The sequence below is a fragment of the Scyliorhinus canicula genome, chromosome 11, assembly GCF_902713615.1.
Source record: "Scyliorhinus canicula chromosome 11, sScyCan1.1, whole genome shotgun sequence".
Taxonomy (NCBI): domain Eukaryota; kingdom Metazoa; phylum Chordata; class Chondrichthyes; order Carcharhiniformes; family Scyliorhinidae; genus Scyliorhinus; species Scyliorhinus canicula.
This window is the reverse complement of record NC_052156.1, coordinates 102,045,872-102,066,644: the sequence shown is the minus strand read 5'-3', so window position 1 is coordinate 102,066,644 and position 20,773 is coordinate 102,045,872. Positions and strand designations below refer to the sequence as shown.

At 49.7% G+C, this 20,773-nt stretch overlaps 1 protein-coding gene across 2 annotated transcripts in view; it reads left to right on the top strand.

Moving 5' to 3' along the window:
• amdhd1 (amidohydrolase domain containing 1) overlaps positions 1 to 14,866 on the top strand; it is a 39,335-nt gene extending 24,469 nt beyond the window's left edge. The window contains exons 7-9 of one of the 2 annotated variants that reach the window (XM_038810909.1): positions 8,942 to 9,035; positions 12,427 to 12,587; positions 14,612 to 14,866. In XM_038810909.1, coding sequence (XP_038666837.1) covers positions 8,942 to 9,035; positions 12,427 to 12,587; positions 14,612 to 14,717 — 361 coding nt within the window. In that variant the 3' untranslated portion in view covers positions 14,718 to 14,866. The remainder of the gene's footprint in view (positions 1 to 8,941; positions 9,036 to 12,426; positions 12,588 to 14,611) is intronic. The other variant, XM_038810910.1, reaches the window with a different exon arrangement.
• Positions 14,867 to 20,773: the final 5,907 nt, after the last annotated feature.

The window sequence follows — 20,773 nt, the reverse complement described above, 5'->3', positions numbered from 1 at the left end:
CACACTCATATTTTATATTGGACTTTGTAGAAAGCCTTCTGAAAGCCCAAATAAACCACATCTACTGGCACTGGAAGGAATCATCAACAGTGCTGTCAAGCATCACTTACTCAGCTATAACCTCCTCACGGATGCTCAGTTTGGGTTCCGCCAAGGTCACTCAGCACCTGACCTCATTACAGCCTTGGTTTAAAAAAAAGACAAAAGAGCTCAATGTCAGAGGTGAGGTGAGTGCCCTTGCATTCAAGGCAGCATTTGACAGAGTATGGTATCAAGGAGCCCTAGCTAAATTGGAGTCAATGGGAATCAGAGGAGAAACCTCTCTGCTGGTTGGAGTCATTCCTGGCAAAATAGAAGATGGTTATGGTGGTTGAAGATCAATCATCTCAACCCCAGGACATCACTGCAGGAATTCCTCATGAAAAGATCCCACACAACTAATCGCACATTCAACCCTCACTAATAGACCCAACACAAACTGATCCAACACTCAACCCTCACTAATAGACAATTTACATCGATGATTTGGAGTTGGGGACCAAAGGCAATGTGTCCAAGTTTGCAGATGACACTAAGATGAGTGGTAAAGCAAAAAGTGCAGAGGATACTGGAAGTCTGCAGAGGGATTTGGATAGGTTAAGTGAATGGGCTAGACTTAGACTTAGAACAGTACAGCACAGAACAGGCCCTTCGGCCCTCGATGTTGTGCCGAGCAATGATCACCCTACTCAAACCCACGTATCCACCCTATACCCATAACCCAACAACCCCTCCCCCTTAACCTTACTTTTTAGGACACTACGGTCAATTTAGCATGGCCAATCCACCTAACCCGCACATCTTTGGACTGTGGGAGGAAACCGGAGCACCCGGAGGAAACCCACACACACATGGGGAGGACGTGCAGACTCCGCACAGACAGTGACCCAGCCGGGAATCGAACCTGGGACCCTGGAGCTGTGAAGCATTTATGCTAACCACCATGCTACCCTGCTGCCCCTTTTCTAGGAACAACATTTTTGGTACATTTTGCTAGGGTCTGGCAAATGGAATACAATGTTGACAAATGTGAGGTTATCCATTTTTGTAGGAATAACAGCAAAAGGGATTATTATTTAAATGATAAAATTTTAAAACATGCTGCTGTGCAGAGAGACCTGGGTGTGCTAGTGCATGAGTCGCAAAAAGTTGGTTTACAGGTGCAACAGGTGATTAAGAAGGCAAATGGAATTTTGCCTCATTGTTAGAGGGATAGAGTTTAAGACTAGGGAGGTTATGCTGCAATTGTATAAGGTGTTAGTGCGGCCACATCTCGAGTATTGTGTTCAGTTTTGGTCTCCTTACCTGAGAAAGGACGTACTGGCGCTGGAGAGTGTGCAGAGGAGATTCACTGGGTTAATCCCAGAGCTGAAGAGGTTGGATTATGAGGAGAGGTTGAGTAGACAGGGACTGTACTTGTTGGAATTTAGAAGGATGAGGAGGGATCTTATAGAAACATTTAAAATTATGAAAGGAATAGATAGGATAGATGCGGGCAGGTTGTTTTCACTAGCGGGTGAAAGCAGAACTAGCCTCAAAATAAGGGGAAGTAGATTTAGGACTGAGTTTAGGCGGAACTTCTTCACCCAAAGGGTTGTGAATCTATGGACTTCCTTGCCCAGTGAAGCAGTAGAGGCTCCTTCATAAAATGTTTTTAAGATAAAGATAGATAGTTTTTTGAGGAATAAAGGGATTAAGGGTTATGGTGTTCGAGCCGGAAAGTGGAGCTGAGTCCACAAAAGATCAGCCATGGTTTGGCTACTTTCCCATTTTACTTTTGTGCCAGATAGGAATGAACAATTGTTGCAGATCACCCATGCTCTCCTTGAATGTTTGCCATTGCCTATCCACCGTCATCCCTTTAATGTAACCTTTCCCAATCCATTGTAGCTCTCTTTATTTCGTTTCAGGACCCTCGTAGTTTCAGGACCCTAGTCTCAGAATCAATTGCGTCACTCTCCGCCTTTGTGAAGAATTTGATTATATTGTGGTCGCTTATCCCCAAGGGCCCTCACACAGCTTGATTGCCAATCATTCCTTTCTTATTACATAATACCAGTCTAGGATGGCCTAGTTGGTTCCTCAATGTATTGATCCAGAAAATCATCCTGTATGCAGTCCAGGAATTCCTCCTCTACGATCTTGTGACTAATTTGATTTGCCCAATCTACATGCAAATTAAAATCACCCACAATTACAGATGTTCCTTTATCGCATGTGTCCCTAATTTCCTGCTTAATGCCAATTAACCAACAATGCAACTCCACCGCCTTTTCCTTTTTGTCTGCCATTCGTAAATACTGAACACCCCTGGATGCACAAGCACAAAACAGAAGAAATAGAACCCGAAGTAGGCCACCAGGCCATTCAGTACGATCATGGCTGACCTATGCCTGCTTCAACTCCTTTTCTGTGCCATTGCCCCATTGCCCTCTATTCCTCAATCTATCAAATATTTATCCACCTCCACTTTAAATACTTCTAATGATCCAGCCTCCACCACCCTCCAATCCAGCCTCCACCACCCTCCGATGTTCAATTCCCATCCCTGGTCACCTCGCAGCCATGTCTCCATAATCCTGACACTATCATACCTGTTTACATCTATTTGTTCAATTAATTAATCCACTTTATTGTGAATGCTCCTTGTGTTACGGCATAAAGCCTAGGCTTGTCTTTTTAACATTCCTTGTCCTGTTCCCATTATTTTTCACTGTGAGCCTATTTGATTCTGGCCCTTGATTTTTCTGTCGATCACTTTTCTTTTTCTGTCTTTTGTTCTTGTCCTTGTTTCCCCCTCTCTGACTCCTTGCAGAAGTTCCCACCCCCCTGCCATTTTAGTTAAAACCCTCGCTGAACACTCTGGGAAATACTCCTCCTCGGACATCAGTCCTTGCCCTGCCCAGGTGTAATCTGCCCAGTTTGTACTGGTCCCACCTCCCCCAATGTCCCAGGAATATGAAACCCTCTTCCCTCACACCATCTCTTCAGCTACTTATTTATCTGCTACGTTTTGCTATTTATTCTCTGACTAGCATGTGATTGATTCCAGAGATGAAGGATTTGTCTTTTGAAGAGAGATTGAGCAGTTCAGGCCTATACTCTGTCAAGTTCAGAAGAATGAGAGAGCAAATTGAGATATACAAGATGATAAAAGTTATTGATGAAGTAGGCGTCGAATGGATGCTTCCTCTTGTGGGGCAATCTAGAACGAGAGGTCATAGTTTTAGGATAAGGGTAGCAAATTCAAAACAGAGATGAGGAGAAATAACTTCTCTCAATGGGACATGAATCTGTGGAATTCACTACCCCAGACTGCAATGGACCCCGGGACATTGAGTAAATTTAAGGAGGAGATAGACAGGTTTTTAATTATTAATGGGTTGAGGGGTTATGGAGAACAGGCAGGAAAGTGGAGTTGAGGCTGAGAGGAGATCGACTATGATTGTATTGAATGGCGGAGCGGACTCGAGGGGCTGAATTGCCTACTCCTGCTTCTAGTCCGATTGTTCTTATCCTGAGATCACTGCCTTTGGGGTCCTACTTTTCAACTTCCTAACTTCCTATATTCTGCTTTTAAATTCCCATTTTTACCTATGTTATTTGTACCAATGTGTACCACGACCACTGGCTATTCACCCACCCCCTCCAGAATACATTGCGCCAATTAATCAATAGATTATTAATTAGAACATAAGAAATGGGAGCAGGAATAGACCATTCAGCCCTGTTTGCCTATCCCACAATTCAGTAATATCAAGGTTGATCTTCAACCTCAACTCCAGCTTTGGACACTGTCCAATATTCATTAGTCCCCTTAATATCCAAAAATGACGTGAGGTTGATTCATTGGTTGCCCCAAAATTCCAATCGCACAAGTAAAATCGTCTCTGCCCAGTATTCAAAGTTTGCGCGATGGTGCAAATGTTTGCATTTCATGGATTATACAGCATGAAACATTCTTTAACTTGTGAAAGGCACAGCCGCACATGCATGGGTATGTGTGTGCGTGTGTGCGTATCATGCATGTGTGTGCGTGTGTGCGAATGTGTGTATAATAATAATCTTTATTGTCACAAGTAGGCTTACATTAACACTACAATGAGCCCCTAGTCGCCACATTCCACGCCTGTTGTTCGGGTATGCGGAGGGAGAATTCAGAATGTTCAATTCCCCTAACAGCACGTCTTTCGGGACTTGTGGAAGGAAACCGGAGCACCCGGAGGAAATCCAGGCAGACACTGGGAGAACGTGCAGACTCCGCACAGACAGTAACCCAAGCCAGGAATCGAACCTGGGACCCTGCTAACCACTGCTAACGTGTCTCCCTGCATGAGTGAGTGTGCATATGTGTTTGTGTGTGTGCATTTGTGCGTGCATGTGTGTGTCTGTGTGCACGTGTGCACACGCATGTGTATGTGTGTGCGTGTGTGTGTCCTCTGTGAGGTGAACCTTTCTCCCTGATGAAAAAATTGGCACAGGTCGCTGAGGTACATTCCACTCTGGTACTGTTTGCATTAGATAATAATTGATCAGGCGTTTATAAGCATTGGTTTTATAAAGGCCACATGGGTTATAGGTGAGTTATTCAATCAATATCAGTTGTAATGGCAAACATGTTTTGCTAACATTGGCCAATTTTGCGGTTATAATGGATCTTGAATTGCTTACAGTGTTAACTAATGTAAATAAATAGGTTGGGAACTGGAGGCCAGTCCTTCAGACTGGGTAAAGCTCAATGACCTTGCTGCATATGTCGAAGTTCTGAGTTTGTTTTCTAATGTATGTTAGAACAGTGAGCAAATAATCACACAAAGTTGCGTGGTTAATAATGGTGGAAGATTGCAACAGGAACATTAAGTTGGTGGGGTCAATGAGAGGTGACTTAATTTGTATGAGGCTGGTGGGTGCCTCCGCCAATAAGAGTGCAGCTCAGGCACATACCTCCCCATCCTTACCCATAGCTGCAAAATGAAGCAACCCCATATAATCTCATCCAACTGCATTAAACTGCCAGTCTTTAGGGCTTAGGTTACTTTCCTGGCCTCACCTGCCTCCCTGCTGGATTGTACCTGCTCCCAGTCCTACATTAAACACCGGTGAAGGAAGAACTCATAATGTCAGGAGCTTTGAGCCCAGAATCAGGACCACCTCATTACCATCAACATCCCAAACCCCTCCGCCCAAGAGACTTGAATTCAATTCCAGCTTCCAGAGAATTTTGGAAAATTTCAGAGTTATTAGCATTACTCTTTTATCGCTAATCTTACTTGGTATTGGGAAGTTAATCAGTGTCTGATTTAACTCAGCCCCTGGAATCCGTTTAATAGGCATGTATCCCGGTTATTCTTTCACATTGTTCTCTGCTATTGCTGTGGCCAGCGTTGTGGCATCAGCTTACCGTGGATGGCTCCATCGTGTGACGTGCTACTTCTAACCGTCCTACCCCCTCACTATTGGTCATCTGACACCCCAACCAATTGGAAAACCAGGAGTCTCATCATTATCCAATTGGATGATTCTTGAGTGTCAGCAAAATGGCCTTTTACCCATTTCCAATCTGGTTCTAACTGGTTCAAAGAAAACAAAAAAAGGGCTCAAATTTATTTTTCATGCTTCTATGATTGCTCTCCCTGATTATTTGTAATAATAACTCGAGACTTGGAGACATCTCCACAAGAATGCAGACTCCTAGCTACGGCCATTTCTTCAGCCCTCCCTCTCTGTTTTACATATTTTTACCATTTTCCCTTTGTCCTTTAGTAGTCCCAACTCTTCCTTGACTATCCTTCAATTCTGATAAAACACTTTGATGTTTCCTTTTATCTTGATCTATTTTATGCCCTTAATCTCCTTTTCTTTTATTTTGCTTCTGAGTTTTAAAATATTTTTTCCTGATTTCTTTCTCAACAACCAGTCCTAATTTTACTGTACAATTCCTTCTTAGATCAGATATTTTATTCATCCCCGGCATTATACAAGGTTGACAATTGGAAAGGCAACAGACTTTATACCCTACCCATCTCATAGTTGTCACCGCTAGTCAGTAAAGTTATTGATTTTGTGATCTGCAGATTGAAAAGTTCCGAACTTGCGCTAGCCCAATACCAAGAGTTATATACAGGAATGCTGTTTGACTCACAAACCCAGCCGGTGTGTTAAGTAAAGTTGTCATAGTCCCAGATGACCATAGGCTGCATCCCCCTTTGAGAGAGGGGGGGGGCGCTGACTAGTGGAGGTTTAACCTGGGGATAACCACACTCACGCAAGGGGCAAGGTTAAAAAGGCGGGCCTTCATGAATAACCATTGTGTTAAGCAACCAATCAATCACAGGCAAAACACTTGCATTTGATGAGGAGGCAAGAAGTCAATGAGACCCAGCTCATAAGACATCTTCACATTGTCTTACACTCTGGCCTTGGAGTTGCACTGAGGAGCAACAACCCAAGAGGATTAATCCATTGGCCTGTCACTTTTGGGGATGCATTAATTGCAAATTGTTTCTGACATTTCTGATGCGGAAAAATGCCAGATAGTCACGATAACGCAGTACTACCCCATAATCTCATTTCAAGGCAGAAATAAACTCATGTGAAACATTTGAGATTACAAAACTCAAGATAGTGGAGGGGAATGAAGGGGGATGAGAGAAATTCAGCCAACCTTCCATGAATTATATCCCTATATCATTAGATATATTTTTGTTGCTTTGAGATTATTAAGACTATGAAACAAAGCTAGGTAAATGGAGTTGAGGTACAGATTGGCCGGGATCCAACTGAATGAAGGAGCTGGCTGAAATACTTACCCTTTTATTCAGAGCTAACTTGATTCATTAGTTACGTGAGAATGGAAATGTACTCTTAGTAATAACAAGAGAAGTGGCGCATTGTAAATAAAAGCTAACCTGAGTAACTTCACAACACTAGTTGTTGCTTTACAGCAACAGCTGGTATTTGTCGTGGAAAGACAATCAGACTAAACAAATGGACTCCGAGCCGAGGAAAGAGACATTTGAAGGGGAAACCAGGGGCGGGATTCTCCGACACAACGCAGGGTCGGAGAATCGGCCGGCAACGGCGTTATTCCCGCTCCCGCAGGGTTTTTAAATCTCTGACCGGCCAAAAACCGGCGCTGTGCAAATCCCGCCGGCAGCCTCTGAAAATAGCTGGCGCCGGCGGGATTTCATTTTTTTTTTAGATTCCACAAATCTCCGGCCCGGATGGGTCGAAGTCCCGCCGACGTGGCCACGGGTCACGTCGGCGAAAATCACAGTTGCTTTAAAACGGCGTCAACCATTGATGATGGTTGAGTTCAGTGTGGGGGGGGGGGGGGGTTGCGGCATGGGGGGGTGGGTTGCGGCATCGGGGGGGGTGGGTTGCGGCATCGGAGTTGTTGCGGCATCGGGGGTGGGTTGCGGCATGGGGGAGGTGGGTTGCGGCATCGGGGGTGGGTTGCGGCATCGGGGGGGGTTGCGGCATCGGGGGGTGGGTTGCGGCATCGGGGGGGTTGGGGCATCGGGGAGGGCATGGGGGGGTTGCGGCATCGGGGGGGGCATCGGGGGGGGTTGCGGCATCGGGGGGGTTGTGGCATCGGGGGGGCATCGGGGGGTGTTGCGGCATCGGGGGGCATCGGGGGGGGTTGCGGCATCGGGGGGGTTGCGGCATCGGGGGGGCATCGGGGGGGGGGTTGCGGCATCGGGGGGGTTGCGGCATCGGGGGGGGCATCGGGGGGGGGTTGCGGCATGCCCCGATGCCCCCCCCCGATGCCGCAACCCCCCCGATGCCGGAACCCCCCCCCCCTCCCAAATGCCGGACCCCCTCCCCCCCCCCCAAATGCCGGGTCAGTCTCTCTCCTCCTCCTCCTCCAAAAAACGCCGGGTCTCACCACTTCCGCAGCTGGTGAAACTGACGCGTATCGCGTCAGTCAGCTGCTGGCCCCTCCGGGAAAGGAGAATCGCCGCCTAAAAGAAGGCCCCCACGCCAGAGTCATCTACTCCAATTTTGCTCGCCGGAAATCGGCGTTACGACGGTCTGCAGAGAATTTCGCCGCAGAGGTGGATTTAAGAAGAAATTTAATGAGGAAGAAGGAGAGGCAGTGAATTTTAGGGAGGTAATTCTGAAGCTTGCAGCTTCCTAAATTGGAGTGAAGGGATACATGAGGCCTGTGAAAACTGAAGAGCACTGTCATAATATCCACCCAGGATGACCAGTAAGCATACAACACAGTACAGCCAATCACCAGGCAGGACACTACCACTATAAAGCCAGAGGGCACTAGGTTTCCCGCTCTCTCTGGACCCATCCACTGAGACAGTCAGAGTCCACGAGCTAGCCAGTGCAAACACCATGTGGTAGCTAGTAAGTCTGGTCAGACTACTACGAGGTCTCCAGTCAGTTCAGGATAGTGTCGACCCACAGCTGAATATGTTTATCAGTTCAATCGTTGAATAAAACAGTGTTGGATCTTCTCCAGTGTTAGACGTCTGTTTCTAGCTTCCCTGCATTGAGTGCAGTCCACATCGAACCAACCTGCCTAACACATCAAGCACAAGAGGCCATTTGGACAATCGGGTCTGCAATGACCCTCTGAAAGAGTACCCCTATCTCCCACCCTATCCCCGTAACCACACCTAACCTTTTTGGGCAATAAGGGCGATTTAGGACAGCCAATCCACCTTGCCTGCACATCTGTGGGAGGGAATCGGAGCACGTGGAAAAAACCCACGCAGACACGGGGAGAAAGTGCAATCTCCACACAGTCACCCAAGGGCAGAATTGAACCTGCATCCCTGATGCTGTGAGGTGGCAGTGCTAACCACTGTGTCACCCAAGTACATTAGAGTATTACTTATATATTGTATAAATCATACTTATAGCTGCATCTTGAAAATATTTTCAGGCTTAAAACACCACGAGCTCGAGACATGCTTGATGCTGGAGTGATTGTTGCTCTTGGCAGTGACTTCAATCCTAACGCTTATTGCTTTTCCATGGTAAGTTTACTGTAAGTTATTTTTAATTGTTGTTTCATTAAAAGCAAATATAGTGGATGCTGGAAATGTGAAATAAAAAACTGAAAGTATTGGAAAAGCCCAGCAGGAGAGAGACTTAACGTTCCGAATGTGTATGACCCAGTTTCCAGCATTTTAATCAATCTCTGCCAGGTCTCCCCTCAGCCTGCCTTGGTTGACAATACCTGGACCAAGGTCATTGAGCCTACCTGGATAGTTAGGTATCTCCCTCCTGGAGCTTACCTCACCCACTACATGGGGAAACTAAAATGGGATCCAGTAGTTCAGATGAAGTCTGACCAGCAAGCAACCCATACAGCGACAACAATGAAAATAAAATCTATGAAATATTCCATAATACCACCTAATACCCTGCTGGCTTTAGCTACAGTTTCTCTGTGCTTACCATGAATCTTCAGAGATCTTTGTGCAATGACAGCAACATAATTTTCTCGGAACCTCAATCAGTCAATTTCTTGAAAATTAAATGTGTATTCTTGTGTTGGCCAGATCAACAGATGTTACACGTGGGGGCTGGTTTAGCTGGACAGCTGGTTCGTGATGCAGAACGAGGCCGACAGCGCAGATTCAATTCCTGTACTGGCTGAGGTTATTCATGCCTTCTCAACCTTGCCCCTCACCTGAGGTGTGTTGACCCTCAGGTTAAATCACCATCAGTCAGCTCTCCCCCTCAAAGGGAAAAGTAGCCTATGGTCATCTGGAGCTATGGCGACTTTACATGTCACACTATACTTATCAAAATTATATGGCCAATTTCCCCAGAACATCTAAATCTTTCTGAATTTGATGTCACTCTTAGAATCATAGAATCCCTATAGCGCAGAAGTTGTCCATTTGGCCCATCGAGTCTACACCGACCGTCTGAAAGAATACCCCACCTAGGCCCAGACCCCTGCCCTATCCCCATACCCCACCATCGTTTGGACACTTAAGGGACAATTTAGCATGGCCAGTCTGCCTAACTTACATATCATTGGACTGTGGGAGGAAACTGGAGCACCCGGAGGAAACACACGCAAACATGGAGAAAACATACAAACTCCACTCAGTCACCCAAAGTTGGAATTGAACCCGGGTCCCAGGTGCTGTGAGGCAGCAGTGCTAACCACTGTCCACCGTGCTGCCCTTCTACTGCCTCAGCTCCTGGCGCCATTAGATCATTAATAAAAACATGAGACATGTAATCGAGGGCCAATTCCTGGGACACTCCACTACAAACAGATTTCCAGACTGAACCATATCTGCGAACTGCAACTTCTTTTCTGTAGGACTGGGACCAATTCCCAATTCGATGTTTCAAATTTCTCTTGATGCCTCTAAACCTCATTCCATAGGGCTGGATTTTACAGGATATTGTGGTCCCCAGCTGACCTGCAAACATTTCAGGGGTGGTCTGCGTTCCTGCTCCCAGGGCCCCATGCAAACTCTCTATTGGGTTCATGTGCTCCCATGCAATTGGCCCCGAGGCGGTCAAGTGGTCTGTGGAGCCCGCCCCCTTGGCTATGCTACCATAATGACCGATTCCCAGCTGTGGGTTTGTGTTTCCCAAATTTCCACTCCTGCACATTGGATCGGCAGTGGATCTGATCTTGGTGTCTCTAATCCTCCCTGGCATTGCTACACCCTCCCCAATCTTTTCCAATCAGGACCATTGATGAGAGGCCAGTTGGCTACTTCAGCCTATCCGCAACGGCTTCTCCGAGACTGAACAGTACAATTCCTGATCACTGAGACACTGGGCACTAAATCCCATCAATACAATTTATTCAGCTTCCAGCCAGCCGGACGCCGAGCTCTGGAATCCACTGACTAAATATCTCAGCCTCTCCTCCACCCTGTTTTGCTCTAAGAACCTCCTGAAAATTCACTCCCTGCTGTTTTTCGGCACTCCTCGGGGGTAGTGAGCGGTCAGCCCAAATAGCGAGGTGGGTGCAAAAGCTCACGAGAATTGGAAAACGAGCTTCACACCGACGAGATCTGGTTTTACAATTTTTCATGCCCCTCGCCAGTGACACAACCAGGTTCCCGCTGTTTCGATACATTTTGATAAATTTAAATATAATTAGCGGGCTTCCTCGCCACATCAGCTTGCCCCTCCTCCCCCACATCCACATTTAGAATCCCCTCCCCCCTTGTTGACGTGATGGGTTTACACCTGCTCTTTAAAAACGTGAAGCAGTCGAGGGGAACCTGGCGAGGACGGACAACTAAGAATAGCCCTCGAGGGGAGAGGGACATAGCCTGGTACTGCCCTGGGACACTCTGGAGTGTATGACGGCCCACAACCTGGACAGGTCCTGGAAGAAGCTGCACTTTAAGCAAATTATCAATAAACACGCAGACAAGACCACTGGGAGATTGTCCTCTCCTCAATACCTGTTTCCACATGAAGGCTTTCTAATATTAAGGACTTATTCCTGTCAACCCAATCGAATGCTTTTTAAAAATCTAGAAATCAAACATATAATTCCTGTCCCAAAGTTAAATTGCATTCACTCATTAATCTTATTATACTGACCTCTGACAGTGCCAGGAATGAGCCCTCTGGGGAGCTCTATTGTGGGTGGGTGTGTTTTGCCCCAGTGTGTGGTCCCTGTATCTGTGGGGGTGGGACTATCTGTGGGGGTGGGACTATCTGTGGGGGTGGGACTATCTGTGGGGGTGGGACTATCTGTGGGGGTGGGACTATCTGTGGGGGTGGGACTATCTGTGGGGGTGGGACTATCTGTGGGGGTGGGACTATCTGTGGGGGTGGGACTATCTGTGGGGGTGGGACTATCTGTGGGGGTGGGACTATCTGTGGGGGTGGGACTATCCATGGGGGGGATTTTTTGAACAGATTGGGGCGCCCTTTATTTCTGTGGAGCCAGTGATGCTGGCTCTAAGGCTCCACCTCGCCACCGTGACAGTATGGGCCATACCTCCAGATTTTTGTGTGCATGTCGTGCCGGAATAGTTGGAAAGAAAACTCAGCTGGAGAGCGACACGCCGGTATTCTTGCCTCAGCTGCAATCTGTGCACAGGGTGGAAAACTTCACCCCTGATATTTCTGCTTTTGGATCACCATCCATTTTCTTTGTTGCCTTTGAGAAGCAGCTTGTGATGTTTTTATTGGATTAAAGGCATTAAAATTGCTAATTTTAGTAAAATTGAATTTCCACACAATTAAATTATACGTCCAACAGGCACTGACTGATTTACGCATTACTGTTATTCAGACCAGAGTCTAAAAGGAATTTATTACCACAAAAATAGTCATGGCTATGTAGTATCTAAATAGTTCATTGATGACATTGTGACTATAGTTTCCACAAATCACAGTGGTCAGATTCCCTTGCTCTCTCTCCTGCAGCCAATGATTATGCACATGGCGTGTGTAAACTTGAAGATGACAATGGCTGAGAGTCTGGCAGCTGCCACCATCAATGCAGCCTACGCGCTGGGGAAATCTCAGTCTCATGGTTCCCTGGAGGTAGGGAAACAAGGAGATCTCCTCATTATTAATGCATCGAGGTATGTCTTTTTTTAAAACTTTAAATATTTGGTTTGTGGGGGTGAGACCCATGCAGACACGGAGAATGTACAAACTCCATACGGACAGTGACCCGGGGCCGGGATTGGACCCGGGACTTCGGTACCATGAGGCAGCAGTGCTAACCACTGCGCCACCATGCCGTCCTGTCATTCACTGAGAATTTTCTTATCCATCAGCAGATAAGGGGCTGGTTTAGCTCACAAGGCTAAATCGCTGGCTTATAAAGCAGACCAAGCAGGCCAGCAGCACGGTTCGATTCCCGTACCAGCCTCCCCGGACAGGCGCCGGAATGTGGCGACTAGGGGCTTTTCACAGTAACTTCATTGAAGCCTACTCGTGACAATAAGCGATTTTCATTTCAGATAATTAAACTCCAGGCTGCTCAAAATAAAATTATAAATCATTACAAATAGTGCCGGCAAATGTTAGACCTTATGGATGCTTTGGAGAGGGTGCAGAAGAGGTTTACCATGATGTTGCTTGATCTGGAGCGTATTAGTTATGAGGAGAGGTTGGATGAACTCGGATTATTTTGACTGAAACGTCGGAGGTTGAGGGACGATCTGATGGAGGTTTACAAAATTATGAGTGGCATGGACAGAGTGGATAGTCAGAAGCTTTTTCCCAGGGTGGAGCGTGGTTTGGGGATGAGGGCGAGGGTGTTGGGGGGTGTTGACACACGAGGCATGGGGAACCACAACTCAGCGGGGTCTCACTTCCTTGCTTGCGGCCGACTTCCACCCCGGTGACCTCCCTTTCCTCTGGGCTGCAGACCACATTCAGGGCCCTCTGCTCTGCCATGGAGAGGGGCTGCAGGTCCGGCGGTCCCCCTCAAGTTTTCTCCCACTCATAGTGGTTATGAGCCGTCTCCTGCGGCGGGGGAGTGGGGTGGGTGAGGGGGATGACAGTGTTGGACAGTCCGATACAATCAGCCCAGGAGATGGGTAGATGGTGTCCTCAGTGACCAGACCACCTGGCCATGGCAGCTGGTCTGGGTGCCGGCATGTGGTGCTGGGTGGGGATCCGCCCACCCTCCAGGTGGGAGGGGGGTAACGGGTATGTGGGATGCAGGTTAGTTCCGGGGCACAGTGTTGCCGACTCACCCTGGCTGTCCTGAGGAGGTTGTGCAGTTTCTTCCGGCACTGTTGGCCGGTCCGGATGGTGTTGCTCATGGCACTGATCGCTTCTGCCACCTGTGCCCAGACACAGTGAATGGCAGCGGCTGGCAGCCTCCTTCCCGGGCCGGAGTACAGGGCCAACCGCCTCTCCTTCACGGCGTCCAAGAGGGTCTCCAGCTCGGTGTCCGTGAAACGGGGTGCCGTTCGCCTTGCTCCGTCTTGTTGGTTGGGGTGGTGTGTGTAGGGAGTGAAGTGTGTCTATGCTGTTGCAGTCAGCCTCCTGTGTGTCAATCTCAGACCTGGCGAATCCGGCACCGTTTCCCATTGGAATCGATTGTGTTCCACGTGGTGATGGTGGTGGCCCCTTAACAGTAGCGGAATCAGTCCAGGTGCGGTGCCAGTTTTGCTGTCATGGAACTCCACGATTCGTTCGCCGACGTCGACGCTTAGTCTCAGGAATGGCGAATCGTGCTGCTTATTTATTTCATATTCTAGATTTAAATATCGTTACTGATTTTAATAAAAGATGATGAAAGACAAGGCCCCAGAGCTGTACAGCCATTACTGAATTCCTTTTCGATTTCTCCCTTAGTCAGTTAAAACCCATCAATTGAAAATGTTTCAATTTTCTTTGTCGACAGATATCGACAGATTTATATTGATAATTTTATTCCTTTTAGACAGAACAATATCCTAATGCTGGGTTACCTTTTAATTTTATACACAATCCATTTTGATCTAATTTCTGTTCATCTATTTATTCTTTGATCCAACATTTGTAAAATCATTTAACTTTCTCAAATCACAAATATAAACAAGATTCCTTTACAAAGCTATATTGTGATTCATATATCACAAGAATAAATCCTTCTCTTATTTTACAGGTGGGAGCATTTGATTTATCAGTTTGGAGGTCATCAGGAACTAATTAAGTATGTTATTACCAAAGGAAAGATTGTGTATGGAAATGAAAGCTGTCTGGGTCATTAACTGTCCACATCCTCACATGGAAGTAACGGTGAGCTGGTTCTTCATCATGAGCTCTGAAAACACACGCTCCGAAAATAGACCTTGTTTCAAGTTTAAAGATGGTCTTTGTATAAAGACAAACACAGAAATAAAATGAAGAGCGATTGACATCTTTGTGTAGATACATTCTTTCATGGGAAGCTACCTTTAGGCTGGCGTGGGGGAGAGCCCATGGGAGAGAGTGTGTGGAGACCATGAGGGAGGAGGGGCTGCAGGGGCCATGGGGAGGAGGGGCTGCAGGGGCCATGGGGGAGGAAGGGCTGCAGGGGCCATGGGGGAGGAGGGGCTGCAGGGGCCATGGGGGAGGAGGGGCTGCAGGGGCCATGGGGGAGGAGGGGCTGCAGGGGCCATGGGGGAGGAGGGGCTGCAGGGGCCGTGGGGGAGGAGGGGCTGCAGGGGTCATGGGGGAGGAGGGGCTGCAGGGGTCATGGGGGAGGAGCGGCTGCCAGGACTCGTAAGGGGGAGGGGCGTCAGGGCCCATGAGGGGGAGGAGTAGCTCGGTGTCAATGGGGGGGGGGGGGGGGAGGCAGCAGGGCCCATGATCAGGGGGAGGGGGAGGGGAAAGGCTGCAGAGGACCATGATGGGCTGCGGGGTCAATGGGGGGAAGAGACTGTGGAAACTATGGGGGCGGGAGGATGCTGTGGGGTCCATGGGGGGAGGAAAGAGGCTGTGTGGTCCCAGCACTGAAATACTGTGAAGCCGGGGCGTGGAGTGGGGGAAAAGGCTGGCTGGAATGTGAGAGATAGAGAATGTGTGGGAGAGAATGTGACTGTGTGTGTATATAAGAGAGAGAGTGTGTGTGTGTATGAGAGAGAGAGTGTGTGTGTGTATATAAGAGTGAGTGTGTGTGTATGAGAGAGTGTGTGTGTGTGTATGAGAGAGTGTGAGTGTGCATGTGTATGAGAGAGAGAGAGAGAGAGAGTGTGTATGTGTATGAGAGAGTGAGTGTGTGTGTATGAGAGTGTGTATGAGAGAGAGTGTGAGTGTGTATGAGAGAGAGTGTGAGTGTGTGTATGAGAGAGAGTGTGTATGAGAGAGAGTGTGAGTGTGTGTGTATGAGAGAGAGTGTGAGTGTGTGTATGAGAGAGAGTGTGTGTGTATGAGAGAGTGTGTGTATGAGAGCGTGTGTATGAGAGAGAGTGTGAGTGTGTGCGTGTGTATGAGAGAGAGAATGAGTGTGTGTATGAGAGAGAGTGAGTGTGTGTGTATGAGAGAGAGTGTGAGTGTGTGTATGAGAGAGAGTGTGAGTGTGTGTGTATGAGAGAGAGTGTGTGTATGAGAGAGAGTGTGTGTATGAGAGAGAGAGTGTGTGTGTGTGTAAGAGAGAGAGAGAGTGTGTGTGTGTATGAGAGTGTTTGTATGAGAGAGAGAGTGTGAGTGTGTGTGTATGAGAGAGAGAGTGTGTGTGTGTATGAGAGAGTGTGTGTGTGTGAGAGAGAGAGTGTGTGTATGAGAGAGTATGAGAGAGAGTGTGTGTATGAGAGAGAGAGTGAGTGTGTGTGTATGAGAGAGTGTGTGTGTATGAGAGAGAGTGTGTGTGTATGAGAGAGAGAGTGAGTGTGTGTGTGAGAGAGTGTACATGAGAGAGAGAGTGTGTGTGAGTGTGTATGAGAGAGAGAGAGAGTGTGTGAGTGTGTATGAGAGAGTGTGTGAGTGTGTATGAGAGAGAGAGTGTGTATGAGAGAGAGAGTGTGTATGAGAGAGAGAGAGTGTGTATGAGAGAGAGAGAGTGTGTATGAGAGAGTGTGTGAGTGTGTATGAGAGAGAGAGTGTGTGTGTGTGTATGAGAGAGAGTGTGTGTATGAGAAAGAGAGTGTGAGTGTGTATGAGAGAGAGAGTGTGTGTGTGAGTGTGTATGAGAGAGAGTGTGTGTGTATGAGAGAGAGTGTGTGTATGAACATAGAACAGTACAGCACAGAACAGGCCCTTCGGCCCTCGATGTTGTGCCGAGCAATGATCACCCTACTCAAATCCACGTACCCACCCTATACCCGTAACCCAACAACTCCCCCCCCCCCCCCCCCCCTTAACCTTACTATGACACTACGGGCAATTTAGCATGGCCAATCCACCTAACCCGCACATCTTTGGACTGTGGGAGGAAACCGGAGCACCCGGAGGAAACCCACGCACACACGGGGAGGACGTGCAGACTCCACACAGACAGTGACCCAGCCGGGAATCAAACCTGGGACCCTGGAGCTGTGAAGCATTGATGCTAACCACCATGAGAGTGTGTATGAGAGAGAGAGTGTGTGTGTGTCTGGTTCATTCCCAGTCTCAGAATTCTCACTCGCCCTCATGTCCACACACCAACAGCTATTCACACCCACTCACACAGCGGGCGAGGGTGAATGAGTGAGAACCCTGAGGCTGGGACTGGCTGGTCACACACACTGAACTTCTCACACTCTAATGGTCGTCTTTATTAATTCCTCTGTTTTAAAATGATCAATTTATTGCTTTGACATAGAGCAAAGAACAAAGAAAAGTACAGCACAGGAACAGGCCCTTTGGCCCTCCAAGCCCGTGCTGACCATGCTGCCCATCTAAACTAAAATCTTCTGCACTTCCAGGGTGCGTATCCCTCTATTCCCATCCTATTCATGTATTTGTCAAGATGCCCCTTAAACATCACTATCGTCCCTGTTTCCACCACCTCCTCAGGCAGCGAGTTCCAGGCACCCACTACCCTCTGTATAAAAAAACGTGCCTTGTACATCTCCTCTAAACCTTGCCCCTCGCACCTTAAACCTATGCCCCCTAGTAATTGACCCCTTTACCCTGGGAAAAAGTCTCTGACTATCCACCCTGTCTAGGCCCCTCATAATTTTGTAGACCTCTATCAGGTCGCCCCTCAACCTCCGTCGTTCCAGTGAGAACAAACCAAGTTTATTCAACCTCTCCTCACAGCTAATGCCCTCCATACCAGGCAACATCCTGGTAAAGTGTGGCGACCAGAATTGAATAAGTGTTGCTCCAAGTGTGGCCTAACTAAGGTTCTATACAGCTGCAACATGACTTGCCAATTTTTATACTCAATGTCCTGGCCAATGAAGGCAAGCATGCCGGATGCCTTCTTGACTACCTTCTCCACCTGTGTTGCCTCTTTGAGTGACCTGTGGACCTGTATGCCAAGATCTCTCTGACTGTCAATACTCTTGAGGGTTCTACCATTCACTGTATATTCCCGACCTGTATTAGACCTTCCAAAATGCATCACCTCACATTTGTCCGAATTAAACTCCATTTGCCATCTTGCCGTCCAAGTCTCCAAACGATCTAAATCCTGCTGTATCCTCTGACAGTCCTCATCGCTATCCGCAATTCCACCAACCTTCGTGTCGTCCGCAAACTTACTACAGTAGTCCCCCTTTATAACGCGGGTGTTGGGGTCCAAGACAGCCACCCGCGTTGTATCCGAGCCGCGGATATCCATGATGGGGGTTTTAAATTTATTTAAAAATCTATGCTAGCGCTTCCCATTGTGAGTCTGCGGGGGGAGAGGTCAGACCCCCGTAGACTCACAATGGGAAGCGCTAGCATAGATTTTTAAATAAATTTAAAACCCCCATCGTGGATCCAATTAAAATTTCAGCGGCCGGCTCACTTTGATCCGGAGAAGGAAGCTGCTCTCACTGAAACAATCAGCCGGCCGCTGAAATTGACACTGCCCGCTGCTCTCTCCCTCCAATCCAACTTTTAAGTTTTAATGTTTTTGATTGGAGGGAGAGAGCAGCCGGCAGTGTCAATTTCTTTTTTTTTTCCTCCGGCTTGCCCCCTCTCCCCCCACATCCTCCAACTAGACCCCTCTCCCCCCACACCCTCCGACTCGCCCCCTGTCCCCCCCAACACCCTCCGGCTCGCCCCCTCTCCCCCCACACCCTCCGGCTCGCCCCTCTCCCCCCACACCCTCCGGCTCGCCCCCTCTCCCCCCACACCCTCCGGCTCGCCCCCTCTCCCCCCACACCCTCCGGCTCGCCCCCTCTCCCCCCACATCCTCCGGCTCACCCCCTCCCCACACCCTCCAGCTCGCCCCCTCTCCCCCCACATCCTCCAACTAGACCCCTCTCCCCCACACCCTCCGGTTCGCCCCCCTCCCCCCACATCCTCCAACTAGACCCCTCTCCCCCCACACCCTCCGGCTCGCCCCCTCTCCCCCCACATCCTCCAACTAGACCCCTCTCCCCCCCACACCCTCCGGCTCGCCCCCTCTCCCCCCCCCCCCAACACCCTCCGGCTCGCCCCCTGTCCCCCCACACCCTCCGGCTCGCCCCCTCCCCACACCCTCCGGCTCGCCCCCTCCCCACACCCTCCGGCTCGCCCCCTCCCCCCCCCTCTCCTCCCCCGTCCCCCAACACCCGCAGGGCCCCCCTCTCTCCCCCAACACCCGCAGGGCCCCCCTCTCTCCCCCAACACCCGCAGGGCCCTCCTCTCTCCCCCAACACCCGCAGGTCCACCCTCTCTCCCCCACACCCCCAGGGGGGTCTCCCCCACACCCACAGGGGGGTCTCCCCACACCCGCCCACACTCGCTCCCCCCCAACACCCGCCCCCCCACCTCTCCCCCCCAACACCCGCAGGGCCCCCCTCTCTCCCGCAACACCCGCAGGGCCCCCCTCTCTCCCCCAACACCCGCAGGGCCCCCCTCTCTCCCCCAACACCCGCAGGGCCCTCCTCTCTCCCCCACACCCCCAGGGGGGTCTCCCCCACACCCGCCCACACCCGCTCCCCCCAACACCCGCCCCCCCACCTCTCCCCCCCAACACCCGCAGGGCCCCCCTCTCTCCCGCAACACCCGTAGGGCCCCCCTCTCTCCCCCACACCCCCAGGGGGGTCTCCCCCACACCCACAGAGGGGTCTCCCCCACACCCGTCCCCCTCCTCTCCCCCCCAAACACCCGCCCCCCTCCTCTCCCCCCCCAACACCCGCAGGGCCCCCTCTCTCCCCCAACACCCGCAGGTCCACCCTCTCTCCCCCACACCCCCAGGGGGGTCTCCCCCACACCCACAGGGGGGTCTCCCCCACAACCGCCCCCCTCCTCTCCCCCCCCAACACCCGCCCCCCTCCTCTCCCCCACCAACACCCGCCCCCCCCTCTCCCCCCCCAACACCCGCCCCCCCCCTCTTCTCCCCCCCCCCTCTTCTCCCCCCCCCCCCAACACCCACCCCCCCTCTTCTCCCCCCCCAAAACCCGCCCCCCCCCCTCGGCAGTGTCAATTTCAGCGGCCGGCTGATTGTTTCAGTGAGAGCAGCTTCCCTCTCCGGATCAAAGTGAGCCGGCCGCTGAAATTGACACTGCCGGCTTCTCTCTCCCTCCAATCCAACTTTTAAGTTTTAATGTTTCTGATTGGGGGGAGAGAGCAGCCGGCAGTGTCAATTTCAGCGGCCGGCTCACTTTGATCCAGAGAGGGAAGCTGCTCTCACTGAAATAATCAGCCGGCCGCTGAAATTGACACAACTGACAGTTGGGGTCCATAAGCTCCCCCGCGGTATATCGCGAACCGCGGTATTGCGGAGCGCGGTATAACGGGGGACTACTGTAATCAGACCAGTTACATTTTCCTCCAAATCATTTATATATACTACAAACAGCAAAGTCCCAGCACTGATCCCTGCGGAACACCACTAGTCACAGCCCTCCAATGAGAAAAGCACCCTTCCATTGCTACTCTCTGCCTTCTATGACCTAGCCAGTTCTGTATCCACCTTGGCAGCTCACCTCTGATCCCATGTGACTTCACCTTTTGTACCAGTCTGACATGAGGGACCTTGTCAAAGGCCTTACTGAAGTCCATATAGACAACATCCACTGCCCTACCTGCATCAATCATCTTTGTGACCTCCTCGAAAACTCTATCAAGTTAGTGAGACACGACCTCCCCGTCACAAAACTGTGCTGCCTCTCGCTAATATGACTGCTTGCTTCCAGATGGGAGTAGATCCTGTCTCGGAGAATACTCTCCAGCAATTTCCCTACCACTGACATAAGGCTCACCGCCCTGTAGTTCCCGGGAT